General features: G+C 35.9%; 1 protein-coding gene across 1 annotated transcript in view; it reads left to right on the top strand.

The window, feature by feature from the left end:
• Positions 1 to 1,486: 1,486 nt before the first annotated feature.
• The window catches only part of LOC149786037 (E3 ubiquitin-protein ligase rnf213-alpha-like), a 143,317-nt gene continuing 126,357 nt past the window's right edge, over positions 1,487 to 18,446 (top strand). The window contains exons 1-4 of the mRNA XM_089978106.1: positions 1,487 to 1,604; positions 6,988 to 7,307; positions 9,587 to 10,665; positions 11,512 to 11,546. Of these exons, the coding sequence (XP_089834232.1) occupies positions 7,013 to 7,307; positions 9,587 to 10,665; positions 11,512 to 11,546 (1,409 nt within the window). The 5' untranslated portion in view covers positions 1,487 to 1,604; positions 6,988 to 7,012. The remainder of the gene's footprint in view (positions 1,605 to 6,987; positions 7,308 to 9,586; positions 10,666 to 11,511; positions 11,547 to 18,446) is intronic.

The following is an 18,446-nucleotide window of genomic DNA, read 5'->3' as shown; positions in this document are numbered from 1 at the left end:
ATTTTATTTAATTATAGCAGCAGAGAGGGCGAAGTCTCATACTCGGCACCCAGTCACCGCGATCCTTTTTTTATGTTTTTGTTGCGATTTTCAGGAAGGCTTATTTTTGCAATTCCAGGGTGAGTCAATTAGAGGCTGTTCGCCCTCTCTCTGGTGGCATTATTTGTTATAATTTTATTTAACTATTGCAGCAGAGAGCTCGAATGCCTCAGATATGTCACGGTACCTCCGCAACTCTTTATTTTCGGTTGCGATTTTCAGGAAGGCTTATTTTTACGATTCGAGAGTGAATCAATTAGAGGCTGTCCGCCCTCTCTGCTGCTGGCGCCGTAGCAGACAAAAGCTGGTCCAATTGGAAAGTTGTGGTTGAAATTTCGATGCCGTATGTCGAAAAATCCAGTATCACGTGTTGGATGAAATTGCATATCCTTTAAGTTCCATTTTCTAGATCGAGATGTTAGATTTATATTTTGAATTATAAAGTGGTGGTTTAGAGTTCTATTTCCTATGTGGACGTTTTACAGTGTATATTTTGAATAAAACAACGGTGGTTGAAAATTCAATAGCACATGCACGTTGAATGTAACTGTTTGTGATGAAAGTTCCATTTCATATGGCGAGTATTTAGATTTAATCTGTTGAATTTTCACAGCAACGAGAGGCAGCCTTGTTTAAAAATAACGCGGTCCGTACACGAGAGCGACCTCTAGGTAAGAAATTCATAGTAATTCTCGACCTGTGAATGGTAAGTTTCAAACTGTAAATGCACGAAATGTAATGACGGCTCATAACTGAATACACGAATGATGTATCATAATACTCGATATTATTTTGAATTGTTCAAGTGGACATCGTGTAATTTTACTTTATCACCAACACATCATTTCACCATATAAAAATAGCAATTCTGACAAGCACAATAAAATGTCCAACCACCGCTGTATAATTCAACAGATACAATTTAAAAACTGAAATTACGAAATGGAACTTTGAGCACAATCAATGTGATTTAACATGTTGAATTGAAACTCTTGACATATGACATTAAAATTTAAACAACCGCAGTGTAATTCAGAAGATACAATCTAAAAACTCGACATTGAACATCGAATTGTCAACCAGCGCTGTGCAATTCAACAGATGAAATCTAAATACTCAACATATGAAATATAACTTTCAACATAAACTCTTTGACTCAGTACTTTTAGGAATTCTCGACGTATGAAATTGAAATGTCAACCACCGCCGTGTAATTCAAACCAAACAATCTAAAACCTCGACATAGAACATATAACTTTCAGTCACTACTGATTAATTTAATAGATACAATCTAAAATCTCGACTTAGAAAATGTAAATTTAAGGACAATCATTTTTGATACAACACGTGAAATTGGAATTCTGGACATATGACATTAAAATTTCGACGGCAATGTTTTGATTGGACCAGCTTTTGTCCGCTACGGAGCCTCATAGTCTGTGGTATTTTTGCCAGTTGTGGTAGTCGAAGGCGCCGCTCTCCCGGAGAACCCTCTCGTCCAGTACAAGCTTGAGATGGCCCTGTAGACAAGATTGTAGAGTTTGTGAGCGGTAACTAATGAGACGGTAGGTTAAATTGGTCTCTTATTTGAATCCATTTCTACTTTAAGATGATCTTTTCTGGAAAAGGCTTTGAGCGTCTTGTTTCGTTTTCTTTTCTCCGAACTTGGGGATTTACCAGACAATCACGTGACGTATATGTTATTGAAGAATAACTGCAGAAGGCGTTTTACACTATTTATTAAATACAAGACATCAGTACAGCTAGGAAGGTGAGTAAAGACTGCTCTGAGAGTATGTTTCCCATGGAACACAAACCCAAGTGAATGTATAACATAAACCAGCTGTTGGTGTGTATCAGTTCTAATCCAGTGTGGAATATCTGATTACTTTTACTGTCAAGTGATATTTCAAAACTAATTAGATTAAGGCTTACACTTCAGTATACGTATTCCATTTGCGATTTCAACGCTGATAAGTCGAGAACTGCATAGGAAGAGGAACTCCTTTCATATAAAGGTCATTCCAAAATCTAATGTTTAGTGTGACCTTTTTGGGGAAAAAATGAGCCCTAAAAATGCTGTTGTTAGTGAGTAACAATTAATTAATATTTTGAGAGGTTGATAGCCCTGAGCCAGTCACGTCACTGACAACCTGCAATCATCAGGTACAACCGACTGGGACAAAACAAGGTTCGTGTGTTCTGTTTTGTTTTGTTTCTTTATTTCTTGTTGTTTTTTTGGGGTGTGTGGGTGGGTTGGTTTTAATAATTTTGGCACTTTTTATGCTGGTCTCAAAATGAGGTAGTGTCTACCACAGGGGCTCTTATTGTTGCTTACAATTCACCTGTCATATATGTACTATATAAGAACACAAAGACATTCAAATCAAAATGGAAGTGTCTGTTGTGTACTGATGTTTTCAAAAACGGTGGCTGTGTAATCTCTGTAGTCCTAGTGACCAGTGACTATAGTTTGGATTGATATTTTACAGCACAGCAACGCAAGTAGGTTATTTAGTGCCGAGACAATTGCAGTGAAGTATCTTGCCCAAGGACACACAATGGTAGCTGACCCAGGATGGTCTGATTCTAACCTGTACCATTTTGGTCATGAATCTGTACCATTTTGGTCATGAGTCCAGCATGCCACCGAACCAGTGCGACTCAGCCAGTGAATACATTAGTAACGAGTCTGAAATATCATATATCATCTTGCATCAAAACAATAAATGAACACGGGCTCATTACATATGAAATTAAGAGTAATCGGTTAATTTGTTGACCCTCTGTCCATTAGCTGGTACACTTAAATGCTTTTGTAACGAGTTTTTATAAAATGATGGAGTGCATTGTAAATGTTATACAGGTCATGTGTGTGCATTTACTCAAATTAAATTTTAATCATTGTTCTAAAATTTACTACTTGTATAGTTTAGCCAAAGCCTATTTAATCTTGATTGTGGAATGCTTTGCATCTTAAATGTCATCAAAAACTTTCCAGGAGAAAATTATTGATTGCAGTGGTAGCCAGGTACTAAACTGGGTCAGGAAAAGAGAACAACAGGTCTATCAATACAAATAAAAGGGTAGTATTAATTTATGATTTTAACTTGTGCTGCTTTCATTATGTCATCATAGCATGCAACATTCAATCCAGTTTGTATCCAAATAAGTCAACATTATTTAGCATTGAATTTGTTGTACTTCTCAGGGCATGACTTACCAAAAGAATATGGGCATATGAAGACTCGAATAAAGTGAACACAGTAAAACCTGTCTTGAAAGACTGCTGCTATGTGAGACCACCTGTCTTGAGAGATTATATTCTCCATGCACAGATTTATTGATTATATAGTGTTATGATCTGTTATGAGGGACCACCTGATTCAAGAGACCATATGTTTTGGCAGAAGGGGTGGTCTTTCAAGATGGGTTTCACTGTAATTGCCATTTAAAGGTATGTGCAATCAGATTCTAACAAATGACACACAGAAATAGTTGGTTCTGAATGCCTACATGACCTGTTAAAATTTACTTTAGTAACCTGTATACCATTTTTATGTAAATTTCAGAATAAACAAAGGTTCCAGTTGAGTTTCTAAAATCTAGTGATGTTTACAGCTTGCTCTTGCATGAGGTCAGGGTATAGTTTTCCATTACCATACATCAGAAAATATAACATGCATCCAAGTATCATATGCACTCAGGTATTACCTAGTTTTTCTGTTGTGTGTAAAAAAGAGATTACCTGTAGATGTATATAACCGACAGATTTTCATAAAGAATAATAAATGACCAAAATCTGTGTTGGCTTCTTTTCATTATATAAAATACTTGGGTATGGTGAATCATCCTTTCTGTTTACCATTGAACACAGCAGAGTCATTTCAACAAAACGGGGTTAATTCATATTTAGTTCTTTCACCTTGAGCCATCTCAAACATTCCATGATGACACGACATGCTCTTTTTGTTAAATGCAGGACCTATCCATTACTGGTAATTCAAAATCAGTCAGTCAAAATCAATCAAACAGTCACCTACCCATAAATAATCACCAGATGGTATGAACTACACACATTCCAATTTTACATTAAATAATAACACTGGTTACTGTTTGCACTCGAATCAGGAAATGTGAAATTCTTCTGGAAGTCCACTCGTCTATGGTAGCTATGAATCCGACTACAACAGTGAATCAGACCCATATGTGGTAGTTTAAGATTTTAGTAAACAAAACAACATTGCCAATCTTCATAAATTAGTAAGTTATTAAATTGAAGATGCTGATTTTTGTCACAGAATTAGGCAAAGAAATAACTTGGTTTTGTCTTTAAACTATTCGGCTATTTCTCGTTGTACATGCGTACAACGTTATCTAGGGTGAATGTGTTTTTCCAGGTAAACGACTGTATTAACATGTACCTAGCCACAGAGATTACTTGTGACGAGGTAACATGACTAACATGATATGCACGGGTATTCTACCCTGATTTGTACTCACTCTCCTATGGATTTAAGTAAGACCAATTTCTAAAACCAGACTGGTCGTTTTTGGATCACGTCAAGGAGTATACACTCTCCATTGTTCTCCAGCCATAGGGGTAAGTGTTAAATTTACATTTTCATTTGTTATGCAAAGCTTATTCAGTCTGTAATGTCTTATCGCGTAATAATGTATTTATTACAACGCAGATTTAAAGTATTGAATTACAAGTAAATGTTAGAGGTTAAAGTATTATCATATATCTGGAGATTATACAGAAAGTATTATTATGACCAATTTGGTTTTATTGTAGCTGACTGTGTTTGAAGCTGATTCTGACTGTTATTGTAGCTGATTGTGACTGTCGTTGTGATTGTGTCTATGAAATGTGATTGTCAATGTGACTGTGAATATGACTAGAGCGGTCTGAAGCTGTCCGAGGCCATCTAAAGTTGCTTAGAGCTATCTGGAGTTTCCAGAACATTTAATGCTACGTGCTGTCGAACGTATGTATGTACGTATGTCTGTGCCACGGACGTAGACATAGCAAATTAGAAAAAATGCTGTATGCTGTCTGTACGTGTAACGTATGATTGTACTCGTGGTGGATTCATAAAGGGTGCGAGCGGTCGATAAGAGTGTGGGCCAACCCAAGGAATCGTGCAACTGTACAAGGGGTCTAGAAGCATACGTTTGGATCAATTGTTGTTCCATTGCATTTTTTATATCCATAAGATTATTTTGAATCTTCGTTATGTTCATAAGATTATTTTGAATCTTAGTTGTGTTCTTAAGATTATTTTGAATCATAATAGAATTCGTATTCAAGATTATGTGAATCTCTTATTGTGTAAAATACTGTTTGAAGCGTATGTGCAGTCTGTGAGGTTTCTTGGATCTGTACTTCATTTTGATTCAATATTTTTGGTTTATTTTCGATGTATGAATGTTGTGGTGAGTGATTTGAGTTAATCGTATGTTGAGAGCTTGAGAGATTCATTGTATTTTTACATCATATATTTATCTTTATTAATTCATTCATAAATTTCCATCTTTCTCACACTGTGTTTGTCTTATTCATTTAGTCCAAAAACCCACTCGGTTGCAATTCTGCGACAAGTTTTTGATCTTGGCTTGTTATTATATCGTCTTTAAACTTTTTAAAAAAATGTAGCTGAAATGTGAAACATAGCTATATAATCAACATTTGACTTGTTTACTCTTCCGAAGTTGGTGCATTGTTTGAAGTAGGAAATGAGTCTTTTAAAATATTGCTATAATGTGGTAATATGAGTGAAAATAAAATTGTTTAAGACGTGGACATATATACCCCACAGACGGGGGTGCATGATAGGAAAAACTTTGATAACCTGCATCTTATATTTGTTAATTTACTGTAATTATATTGTTACATGTTTAGGCTCAAATAAACAGTAACACAGAAAGAGTGAAAACAACAAGCCTTTTAAAATTTAACAAATAATTTATTTTCCTGGAAAATTCTGTAAAAATGAAAAAAAGAGAAGTACTTATGGTTTCAGAATCCAATCCAAAAATAATCTAAGAATAATCCACAAATTAAATTGCAAAAGTTCTAGTAATAAATGTACTAATAATTTCAAATTTGAATCCTGATGTAAAATCCAAGATGGATGACGATAATGTATGCTGTAGTCAGTACAGTGCTTATCTACAGTTCCTTGTAGAAATACAAATAATGGCACTCCGATATTGGAAATCCAAATTAAACTTGTAAACAATGTCTTTCCAGAATCTGTGTGAGCACTCTTCAATTATTTCCAGAGATTAAAGAATTAATCCATTTGAAATCCAAATGATATGAAGATAATTAACTCAGAATCTGGCATCAACAAAGAAAACAACTTGATACCAAGTGTAAAAGCCTGAAAACTGAGAAATCTCTCTCTACACATCACTATTAAAACTAACAAATGCATAGTTATGGAAAAACCAGAATTGCGAAATCAAAGGGGGGAAATCACGTGATCATGTTTATATCACACACACAGAATATGGCCTTGATTAGAACAATAATTTTCTCTAAGAAATAAAAAAAAAAGAAAAGTTGTTTACATCTTAAATGTAATCCCATCATGACCTTGGAAACAACCAATCATTTTAAAATAAAATAGAACTTTGTTTACTAATTTTGAATCAAGGTCAGAATTTAGATCAACACCTGGTGTTTATGAAAAGAATGATTCAGGTCAACCAATTTTCTGGAAAAATATCATCTCCAGTGAATAAATTTACATTATAATAGCATATAATAGAATAAAAAATTTAAAACTGACAAACAATTAAATTATAATAAATATATATTAAATCAGATATATGTAACAATATTCTTTGCCATTTCATGCTGTATTCAAGCAAGAATTGTTACATGATAGGTATTTTCATTGCCATGCTTTTAAAGCCCCATAACTGTTTTCTTTCCAGAATAAGGCCATGAAGATAGCAGAACATGAAGTGCAGGTTCTGTCAAAATCCATTGGAGGAGGATTGTGATTTTTGTTCACATTGTGGGAAAGAAGTTGTCAGCACCCCAAAGATAGTGCTGTGCACAGGAAAGAACAAAAATGGAACCATTTGTGGTGCAGAGCTGCAGAAAGGCAAAAATTTTTGCAAAAAGTGTGGAGCCAAGGTGGACCAGTCTATGTTTGAGAAGGAAGAAGTACTTTGTGCAAATTGTGGCCATGCCTTTGCAGTTGACGAGGACTTCTGTGTTGACTGTGGTATTCCCAGGAATGGTTTCTCTGGTAAGTAGTTCATTTTCAAACACATACCATACATACTAACCTGCCAGGCAGTTTTGATGGGTTTTTTAGACTGTTTTTTGTCCAAGAGGGTCTGTGTGCATGACATAAATAAGTGATGTTGTACAATTGCGAATAAGTTCTTTATTTTTTTAGGCTTTAATTAAAGAAACTAAAATGTTTCCTTAGAAACAATGAATATACTTTGAAACAGAAAATAACTGACTTAAGCATGGTCATATATGTCATCAACACACATATAATCAAAACCACACAGACATGAAATAAAACTTGTCCTATGTACATGTATTTAACTTTAAACAATTTAGCATACTAAAAGGACTATCAAATACAGAATCACTGAGTTGTCTGCAACTTCATTCTTTTATCTGCAGTATGGTGATTGTTGATCTCTGATTGCCTTTATTTCTTGCCTTGATGATGATTGACTTTATAAACTTTCTGCTCACTATATATTGTCATTTGTTGTGGTGTCAAAAAAGGTCGCCCTTTATTTAAAAAAGATTTATTGGAAATGTTTTGACAAACACAACTGCATCTTGATGTTTTGCAGTAAAAATCATGTTTTTCACATGACATACTTTGATCAGGTAGGTATGGCATCTTGAGGGTTGTGCATGTGTATTGAGTGATTCAGTTAATGCTGGCAGACAGATTAGTCTGTGTTAGAGATAATTGAAATGGATATCCTACATATATTTTTCTTTCCATAACTTGCACAAAATGATGTCCAGACTATCAGAATACAGTTTAAGTGAGGGCACGAGTTACTGAGGGACTGTTGAAAAATTAAAAATGGGATGCCATCCTGGCTGGATGCTGACAATGAGGGGGGAGATGGCTGTTTAATAGTCATTTTATATTTTCATTGAAAATAATTGTCAATGTAATGCTTTTTCTAATGAAGTTGTTTAACTTTTCTGTATAAATTACTTTTAATTTCAAGATGACAAACATTCAAAAGATTGTAAAAAATAATATTCCAAGAGGTTTTGATACTGCTGTCATTTATCTGCAAAAACAGTATGTAGTATGTCATTGCTTTTGTATGTGAATGTGGACATATTCTAGTGTTATTGTTGATTCATAGCAAAGCAAGGTTTCCTGTTTTCAAAAATTGGGCACATTTAATTTGTGAAGCAACAACCATCAACATCAGAAATTCTATATTTTTCCATTGTTCCATAACAAGATAAGTGAGCTTTATGCTCATCCTTGAACAAATCTCAGAGTGCAGATATGTTAATTTTAAATTCAGTGCCAGTTCTGGAACTCATTTCTCCATAATGAACTGTATCTGCAACAAAACTTTTCATGTACTATGTACCCATTTTGCTTTCTTCTCTTGCTATCAGTGATCACATTTGTGAATTAGTAGACCACTGAATATTTTAGATATTCATGTTACTAACATAATATTTGAACAGCTTGAGTTTGATTGGATGCAGCAGCAAGCCATCACATCCAGTAAAATTCACAGACCCAAAGCAATGAAATATCTGATCGATCTGCCAAGATGTAGATAGGGTAAACATATTAGAACCTTGGCTAGCAAAGATGCTGACACTCTAATGTGACTGCTAGCTCTTGAATGGGTAGATTTTGCATACTTTTCCCCTTGTTTTAAAAAAATTCCATGCCGTTTGTTTGATATGGTACAAAAGATATAATTAACGTGATAATACAAATTGGGTCTACCTTTAGATGGTTTGACAATAAATATGACAACCACTTGCACAAATCATACCTCAAAGTGCAGCTTGAACTTAATTGGATTCTCGCAGAAACACTTGGGACATTGCTGTGATAGTAGATTGACACATTTTGTTTTGGAATACAAGAGGGCATATTGCATTTATGATGATTACATTGAAACCAACTTATAAGATAGAACTAAAACATGAATTTCACTTGACAACACATATTTAATTGGTGTTTATTTCTTATTGTGCTGCCACCAGTCAGGATTAGTGACATTTGCATGGATCAAATTTTGTTGAATATTGTTTATAGTGTACTAAACATTGTTTGAAAAGAAATAGAAAAAAAAACAACCCATGACTTATTAAAAGTTGCAAAATTTATTACTTTGATTGAAAATTTCTGACTGCCATTTTTGATGATAAAATAAGCGATATATCAGTTTCATTTGCCAGTTTTGATTGCGATTTTCTTCATGTTCAATATATAGGGATGAATTCTTTTGGTATTTTTTTTAGAGAAATTAATGAAAATAGTTCTTTATGGTCTCTCTTTTACAGAGGATGTCAGCTCCAGCTCAAAGCATGATGTTAATGCCAGCAGATCCATTACTGCCATAGCTGGTTCAACAAAAGGTGAGGCACAGGTGTTTGGCTTATGTGCGAGTCCTGATGGAGAAAATATTCAAGCTGTCAACACAGGCTGGAATTCAGCATCAAAACTTTTAGTCTCTTCAGTAACAGCACCTCAAGGGAATTTATTGGTTTTTGGGTTGAATGCTCTACGAGATGGAAATACTGAGAAGGAACAAAATGTAATACAAGCTCCTTTGCTATTCCATTCTGTTCCTCAAATTTGTCCCATAGCAGGAAAATTGGAGGATGTTAATGAGGAATCACAGTTTGACAGACAAATCACTGGACATGATTCATTTTCTGAATCACTTAGTTCTGTCACCGTCATTAAGCATGACCTTGAATTTGCTTCAAGAAAAGGCTCAAGTAAAGACTGGGATGATGATGGAGACCAGAAATGTATTGGTGGCTTGAGTTCTGACTCCACAGATACAAAATGTGTTGAAGATGAAGTTGTGAAGCCATCATCAACAGTGACTGTTCAGCTGCAAGAGCAAAAGATGGCTAAGCCAGAATGCAATAAAAAGCAAGAGACACAAAAAATAAAACAAGGGGAAGAGGAGAAAAAGATGGAGGAGTTAAAAGACAGGTTCTCTGCTAAAACCCAAGAGTCAGACATACACAGTGTGGAGAGGAATGTATTTGCTAATGATCCCTCTTTAGGTTTGGTAAGCTCAGTTGGTGACTCAGCAGATCATACACATATAGATAAAGATGATGGCAAAGCATCAAGTCATTGTATGCAGAATGGTGAAGAAAAGGAGATAGAAAGTTTAAATGAAGGTCAGATTGAAACAAGTATTGAAAGTTATGAAAAGACACCAGTTCCGGAAACAGATAATCAAGGATCTATCAAACAGTTGACAGGGGAGGAAAAGAAAGATTCAAATGGCAAAGTGGAAACTGTTGTCCATATAGAAATTGAAGGGGATGACATCAAACCAAATGATGTTCAGTTACTGAAATCCAGTGACACTAAGACTAAATCCACACATACAAAACAGGTACATGTAACTTGCATTATTTACAAATATTGAAAAAGAACAAATTGCAAACCTAATGATTTCCAGTTACAGCAGTTAGGTGTAGCTGTAGAGCCTGATTGCCAAATTTACAAAAAGCCAACTTATTGGGATAGAATTTTCTGATAATAAATGTTTGTTTAATATTGAATTTCAGTCTGTATAGTGATTAAAAACCAATTACTGTTATTATAGCATAAAAAATACTGAAGTCAGCAGTAGCAGCTATGTTCTTTAAAAAGACTGTGAGTGAAATATATTTTACGTAGACTGTTATAAAAATATAGATTTTATAATTGATTGTGGACTTAAATTACATCAAATCTTCTCAGTCTGACAGAAGATGCAGATTACAATTTTGTCTTTATATGCTTCTTTTGTTGTTGGTGTCATGAAAATAACTTAAGTTCTGTGCCATGAATCTTAACTGAAGAAAGCTCACTTGAAAAAGGTCTGTTCTCTGCATCTGCTATATCTAGTGTGCTGACAAGTTAGGATTGGTCAGTTTGGAATTTTATTATGTGGAAATAGTTTGTTAATCCAATGACTCACTGTGGTGTTGTTTTGTTTTACATCAGAAATGTGTTCATGTAAACAAAATGCATTTTATAAAGTGACATGATTAAAAGATAAGCACATGCGACTGGTAAATTAACATCTACCTTTTGCATATGAATATGCATTCTGTTTTGTACACTTTGAGATTAGTCATAAACAAAATGCATGCAAAAATATGTATGTCATAAATTTATTGTCATGTAATCTTACAGACCATTTGGAAATGAGGTAAACTATTTAACTATAATAAAGTATATGCTGTGTTTTCAGGGTGATGGAAGGGATAAAGAGAATGCAGTTGAAAGGTAATATCTTTGAAGTTATTAGAGTGAATATTGATATCAATCATAAAAGATCCCATATATTTTTATTGTTTTATATCAGCCACTCTGAAGGCAGCAGGGGACATGTTCTGCAGCTATCAATTCAAATGCCCTGAAGCTATTTACTACCATAGAACAAAAATTTCTTTTTCTAAGCACTTTTGTGAGGAGTGAGGTATTATTATAGGACCTGAGAATGGAATGTTTTTTTTCTTCTTCTCCAAGCTTAGCTAAACTGATGCCACACAAGATCATTCACGTTGTTAGATTTGCAGGCATTGTTGAAACAACACTGTTTGGATCATGGCTGTTTTCAAAATCATTCCTGAAGAATTCCATTTTCTTTTGAATAATCTGAAACAGTAGAAGTTTCTGTGGCAAATTTTATTACCCTAGTTTCTTCCTTATAGGTTCTGGTAAAAATTCATAGTCTGTGATCAGGCTAATTTATCCTATAAGGATAGTTCAGTCCTACAATGGTTAGCTGCTCATTCTGACATCTTGACTTGTGAGTGAAGACAAATGTCATAGCTACTAGTACATGTTTCTTTTCTCCTTTGAAAGTCAGTTAAGTGGCTCTGATTTTTAGAATACTATTTTCTCAGTCTCCATTGGCAGAGCTTCGGAAATGAGCCTCCATGCCTGGTCAAAATAAAGCTCTGATATTTACTTTTTAAAAAGAAACAAATGAATGTTCTGTTGATCATGTTTACCAAAGAATAACATCAATCACATTTTTAGATAATAAGCAGATAAACATAATTCAGTGGCTTACTTGTGAATAATTAACCTTAAAAGCAGGCTCAGTTTTTATGGTTCACTGAGTGCAGAGTAATGCTGTAACTTTGCATGCCTTGGGGACATTCTCTGGGTCTTTGTCTCACTGATAAGCCTACTACAGAACTTGCTAACCATAATTAATTTGTTTCATGTGAATCATTAATTTAGCAGCTAAACTACATTTCCAAGTTTTAAGTGAGTTCAAATTTGTGGGGGGGGGGGCTTTTTAAGTTTAAAATTGAATTTGGGACTGAAATTTGTTTCTTTCAAGTTGGTGGTTTACAGTTTACTGGAGGGAAAATGATTATTATTAAAGAAAGAAAAATTATTATTTCCTAAAGAATTTCAGTATTGAGTGGAGCTTGGTATACTGAGAGTTTGGTTTTGAGGAGTTTCAGTGTATATGTAAATATGATTAGAATTTAGAATACTTTCAGTTTTCCAAAACATTTAAACCTTTTGGACACTTTTTTAAAATGAAACCTTCTTAGCACAGTTAAAGGCAGAGAGTAAAATTAGCTGTTACCAATAAAGTGTGCAGGACCTCTTTACTGTTTAAGCATGATTTACCTGACTTGTCATTTTGTTGTCATGCCAGTGAAATGAGGTTTGAAAAGCACATTGGTGGTTACAGAGTTCCATTATGTTTGGCATTGTATACTGATTGACATATTAAAATTCTTACCCCTTCAGACCACTCCGGTGGCCTAGTGGTTAGAGTGTCTGCCTTGGATGCAGGGGGTCACTGGTTCAAAACCCAGTCAAGTCATACCAAAGATTTATAAAAATAGTATTCACAGCTGCTTCACTAGGCACTCAGCATTAAGAGGTTAGTGTTAGGACTGGTCACCCTGGTGTCAGGATAATGTGGCAGGGTGGAACATCATGCTACATGTCTGCGGCATGATGCCCCCGTGCTAGACATTACTGTAAACTGCCACACTGCAGACATCATAGCGATATGACCAAAAAATTGTTAAAGCTACGTTACAAATCCAAATGACACACACCTCAGATGCATGAAATTGGCTCTTCAGTATCTGATCAAACCATCTCCTAATCCATCTAATCATGGATTATGATGCAGTCTTTAGGCCAGAATAGTAAACATTGTATGCTCAGGAACTAAGTTACATTCTACTTTTTGTCCTCACTTAGAGACAGCAGAAATCAGATAATAGAAATCATGAAACCTGTCAGTAGCCTCCACCCGTGGAGAAAAGTTGCGCTGGCCTTTGTACACAGGTGAACTATGTATGCAGGTTCAGCTTTCAAACTTACTTTTTGAATAAATACTATGCATCAGAAGCTGGTATCATTAGTATTTTTGATTTTGTTGTTGTTATTATTATTGGAGTTTATTTAATGCACTATTCAACAGCATCATACAATACATTGACATATATATATGTTGTTTTCTCCCAAAGTTATGTATCCTGCTGACATACTGCCTGTAAATTAAATAATCACTGATGCATTAAAGATCAATGCTTATTGTATTGTGCACCATAGTAAAACATCAGTTTCACTACTAATTTTACATACAAGGCACCAGGTACCAGGTCTTGGTAACTGGGCACCAGACACCAGTTAGTGTGTCAAATGATGGTCAACAGAGGACTTTTGCCAGTGACTGGTCACTGGGAACAGATAACTAGTTACTGAGTATGTGTCAAGTGACAGTCATTGAAGGTGTGTTTCAGGTTGCCAGGTCACTGGTTACCAGTAAGTGTATGAAGTGACAGTTGTAGATTGTCTGTCCCAAGTCACAGACTATAGTGCACCATACACTAGTCACTAGGTAATGTCCCAAATGACATCCACTGGCTATCTGTCACAAGGTACCAGACACCAGGTCACTGGTAGGGGTGAAATGATGTATCAAAAAAATTTCATATCAATACTCATACCTATACAAGTGGTGGTGAAGATTCGATACAAAACAATACTTCCCTATGCAAGTTACTCGAATCGTCAGCAGTTGCAAATAATTATTATTTGGCCTTTTAAAATTAATCTGAGACAGCTGTAGAATACATATGCACTCATTACTGTCAGTTTTTAAAAAAAAAAAAACTATTGACACTAGTCTTTTACAAATTAACACAAGGTACCTAACTCACATGGCTTGAAATCTGCCTTTTAGTGGCCATCCAATTAGTATGCATGCAAAAATCTGGCAAAGCTTGACCCTTTCCCCATCTCACTGTACACATGCATACTTTTTTACATCCCCTCCACCTGCGTACTTACGCTTGACCCTCCCCCCAATTCTATACAATGGCCTATATTTAATCCACGCAGAAACCATAAAGGATTAATAATATTAACATCTTTACTAAAACAGATAGCACTGGACAACAAATTTTTACAAAAGTCATGTTACTGAAATAAAATTAGTCAATTCTTATCAATTTTTATGTGCTGAACACGAATATGACAGTCAAATTGCAAAATTGGCTCTAGTTTTTTTGTAATCTGCAAGAAATTAATGTTTACATAACGAAATGCATTCCAATAGTAAAAGGTCAACTGTAATAGCCTACCTATAAAAAATCAAGTCATTGACTACATCTTAGATTTCTTCGCCTGTCTCTTGTACAGCTGTTCGGGAGCATCTCTGAGGAGTGTCCAGCAGTAGTCAGCCAGCATTGTAGTGGACCATTTTCCCTGGTATCTTTGTTCCATTGTTGCGATATCTTGATGAAAACGTTCGCCGTGTTCATCACTAACAATACCACAGTTGCTAGGAAAGAAATCCAAATGGGAATGAAGGAAGTGAATCTTTAGAGACATATTGCAGCCAAGTTTCTTATACTTCATCAACATGTCTTCTACTAGTTCCTTATAGTTTTCTGCCCTAACATTTCCGAGGAAGTTTGTAGAAACTAGGCGAAAAGCATTCCATGCTTGTTTCGCGTCACCTTCCAGCAAGTTGTTGAACCGGTCATCTTTGAAAAGCTCTCGAATCTGAGGACCCACAAAAACTCCCTCTTTAATCTTTGCTTCGCTGAGTCGAGGGAATTTTTCATGCAGGTATCGGAATGCTGGCAAAGTCCGGTCAATGGCTTTCACGAAGTTCTTCATCAAACCTAGTTTGATGTGAAGGGGTGGTAGCAAGATTTTCTGAGCCTCAACCAGAGCTGGCTGTTGGATATTCTTCTCTCCAATGGCTACATTCTGCCTGTGAGTCCATTCCTTCCTCATGTAGTGCATTTCCCTTGCTCGGCTATCCCACTCGCATAAGAAACACATGTATTTTGTATATCCTTGCTGCAGTCCCATTAAAAGGGCAACTACCTTCAAATCACCACAGAGGTGCCAGCTGTACTTGTTATACTCAATGGAATTCAGTAGCTGCCTTAAGTTATCGTATGTCTCTTTCATGTGGACAGCATACGCTACTGGAACAGATGGAAGAATGTTTCCATTGTGCAAAAGCACAGCCTTGAGACTCAGTTTCGAAGAGTCCACAAATAGTCTCCATTCTTGTGGGTCATGAGTGATTTTTAAAGCATTCATGAGGCCCTCAATATCGGAACAGAATATCAGATTACTTTCCTTTCTGAAGAAAGGCTCCAATTGCTGGTGGCGCTTTCGATATGCAGTAATTGTGACATCTTCTTCTAGAAGATTCCATTGTTGGAGTCTTGATCCTAGCAATTCTGCCTTGTTCTTTGATAAGTCCAAATCACGAATCAGGTCATTTAGTTCTTCCTGTGTTATTCTGTGTGGGGTTGATGATGCACCACAGTGAAAATCTGGATCACTGCATGCTGATGGACCAGGAGAAGAACAGGTCGACTCACCTTTGTCTTCGTCAGATGAATCAAGAGAATATTCTGCTGGAGGTTCTGGAATAGGAAGTCCCTCACCATGTGGAACTGGTCTCAATGCAGACGGAATGTTTGGGTAGACTATTCTCGACTTCTTTCGCTTCGTTATTCCGCCGGAAAGAGGAGGAACCAAGCAGAAGTAACAGTCATTTAGGTGGTTGCTTGGCTCTCTCCACACCATTGGGACTGCAAACGGCATTGATGACCTTTTGCAATTCAACCACTGTGAAAGCTGTGTTGTACATGTAGCACAGCATATATGCGGAGCCCAAGGCTTGTCTTGGTCAGCAACCTTGCATCCGAAGTAAAGATGATATGCCTTCTTCACTTGAGAATTGATACTTTTCTTCTGGTTGGCAAATGTCACTTCCCCACAAATATAGCAAAAATTGTCCGCGGTATTAACACACTTTCGAGGCATTACTGTTCTTTATTGTACGTAAATGGATAAAATAATAAGTTTTATGTAACAGTAGCTTGAACTGTCTCGCACAACGTCTAAAATATTTTAAATGCTGAACCTATCTGATTGGGCTTTATATAGTACACTGCTTACGTCAGCTTCAGCAGCCGCCTGGCATTAGTATAATAGGCCTACACATGTATAGTACACTGCTGACGTCAACTTACTTCAGCAGCCGCATGGCATTAGTATTGCACTGCATCAGAAAATGATGCAATCAACTGTGGATGATGTGAGCATGATGGTATTATGCAATGTTACATCATTATTCCGGATGTTGCTGCAGTCCTACTGGAGAAATTTACACAGTGAAACATAGAAAATGAGGTATATGAATATCTTCAAAACGAGAGCCAATACAAATTTTTCACGGTTATATTCGTGTTCGGCACACCAAAATACTACAGATTAGGGCCTTTTCAAGTCAGTAATGATTTCACTGTTGACCAGTGTAGTCCACTAATGTTGAATGCCTGGCTGCATCAAAGAAATAAGCTGCATAACTTTAAACAGTTTGTCTACAGTCCACTAAAATTCAAATGCCGACTGAACCCAGTCAAACAGATTATGTATTAGACAAATTATTATCGAGGTTTCAAACCCCAACCCCCTGTTTCCTATAGTTACTACATTATCAGTAGACCCCCCCATATGCAAGCATATGCATTTGGGTTATCCCCCCTCCATGCATATGTACTAAATGGATGATCCCTAATGAGTCATCCATTTAGTACGTACGCAAAAATCTGGCAAAGCTTGACCCATCCACCCCTCCCTGTACACATGCATACTTTTTAACACACACCCCTCACCTGTGTATGTATGCTTGATGCCCCCCCCCCCAGTTCTATAGAATGGCCTATGTTTAATCCAGCATACATGCCTATCCTGTGAAACTTATAAGCATAATTTTTGCTAATTTAATTGGCAAAAATGTGTAATATGAGCGTGAAAAGTGTAATCTGTATATTACTAGTACTTATATTAGAACCAGAATACAAACACAAAACATACTGAAAAATTATTTATATTCATCACTCACTTTAACTAGTCTGCATGTCTAATTTTTGCAGAATGATCATGAAGTTCACAAATTCTGCAGTGAACTCACTCTGAGTGCTGTATTGCATGACTCTTACAAATTTGTATGGCTGTGATGATTTATCCTTTTTCTGATCGGAAGTTTCAAAAGACCCATCTGTTCTAAGAATTTTCATCCACAAGTCAAACTGTAAAAGCCCATATTACTTAATATCTGTTGCCATTTCAATGAGCTTAAGCCTTGTTTTCTTTAAATATATTTATTTATTTCTAAAAAATGAAAATTTTGTCACCAGCTGTTGACTGTTCTACAAAATTTACTTGCCAGTCAGAACTTTTGGTTGAAATTTCAAGTAATTTACTCGTAGCTTGGAGCCCTGTCATACAGTGAAATACGTTAACATTCAGTCCTAGCTGATTGTTATTGTTTGTTCCGATCCAGAGAAAAACAGTAACCATCAATCAGAACTAACTCGGCTTAGCCACTGCCTGACACACCAAAAGCATTGGATCAAAACTCGATCCAAAGAGATACAAAGCAAAATATAATATAATTGTCATGCTAAAGTGCCTACAGTATTAAACTTAATTTGTAGAAGGGGAGTGGGTGTTTTCAATAATTTACTTTCTCACTGATGGAAATGAGTGCATGTTGCCATGGCAGTTGTTTCACATATGCAGTAAGTACAGTGTGATGGATCTGGTTGTTAGTCATCTTTGGTTCCACACATGGCCTTGTTCTAGATAAGATTCTCCTTGCAG

Source organism: Sinohyriopsis cumingii, chromosome 12 (assembly GCF_028554795.1).
Source record: "Sinohyriopsis cumingii isolate HCF-2022 chromosome 12, ASM2855479v2, whole genome shotgun sequence".
NCBI classification, from domain to species: Eukaryota; Metazoa; Mollusca; class Bivalvia; order Unionida; family Unionidae; genus Sinohyriopsis; species Sinohyriopsis cumingii.
This window is presented reverse-complemented; position numbering and strand designations above follow the sequence as displayed.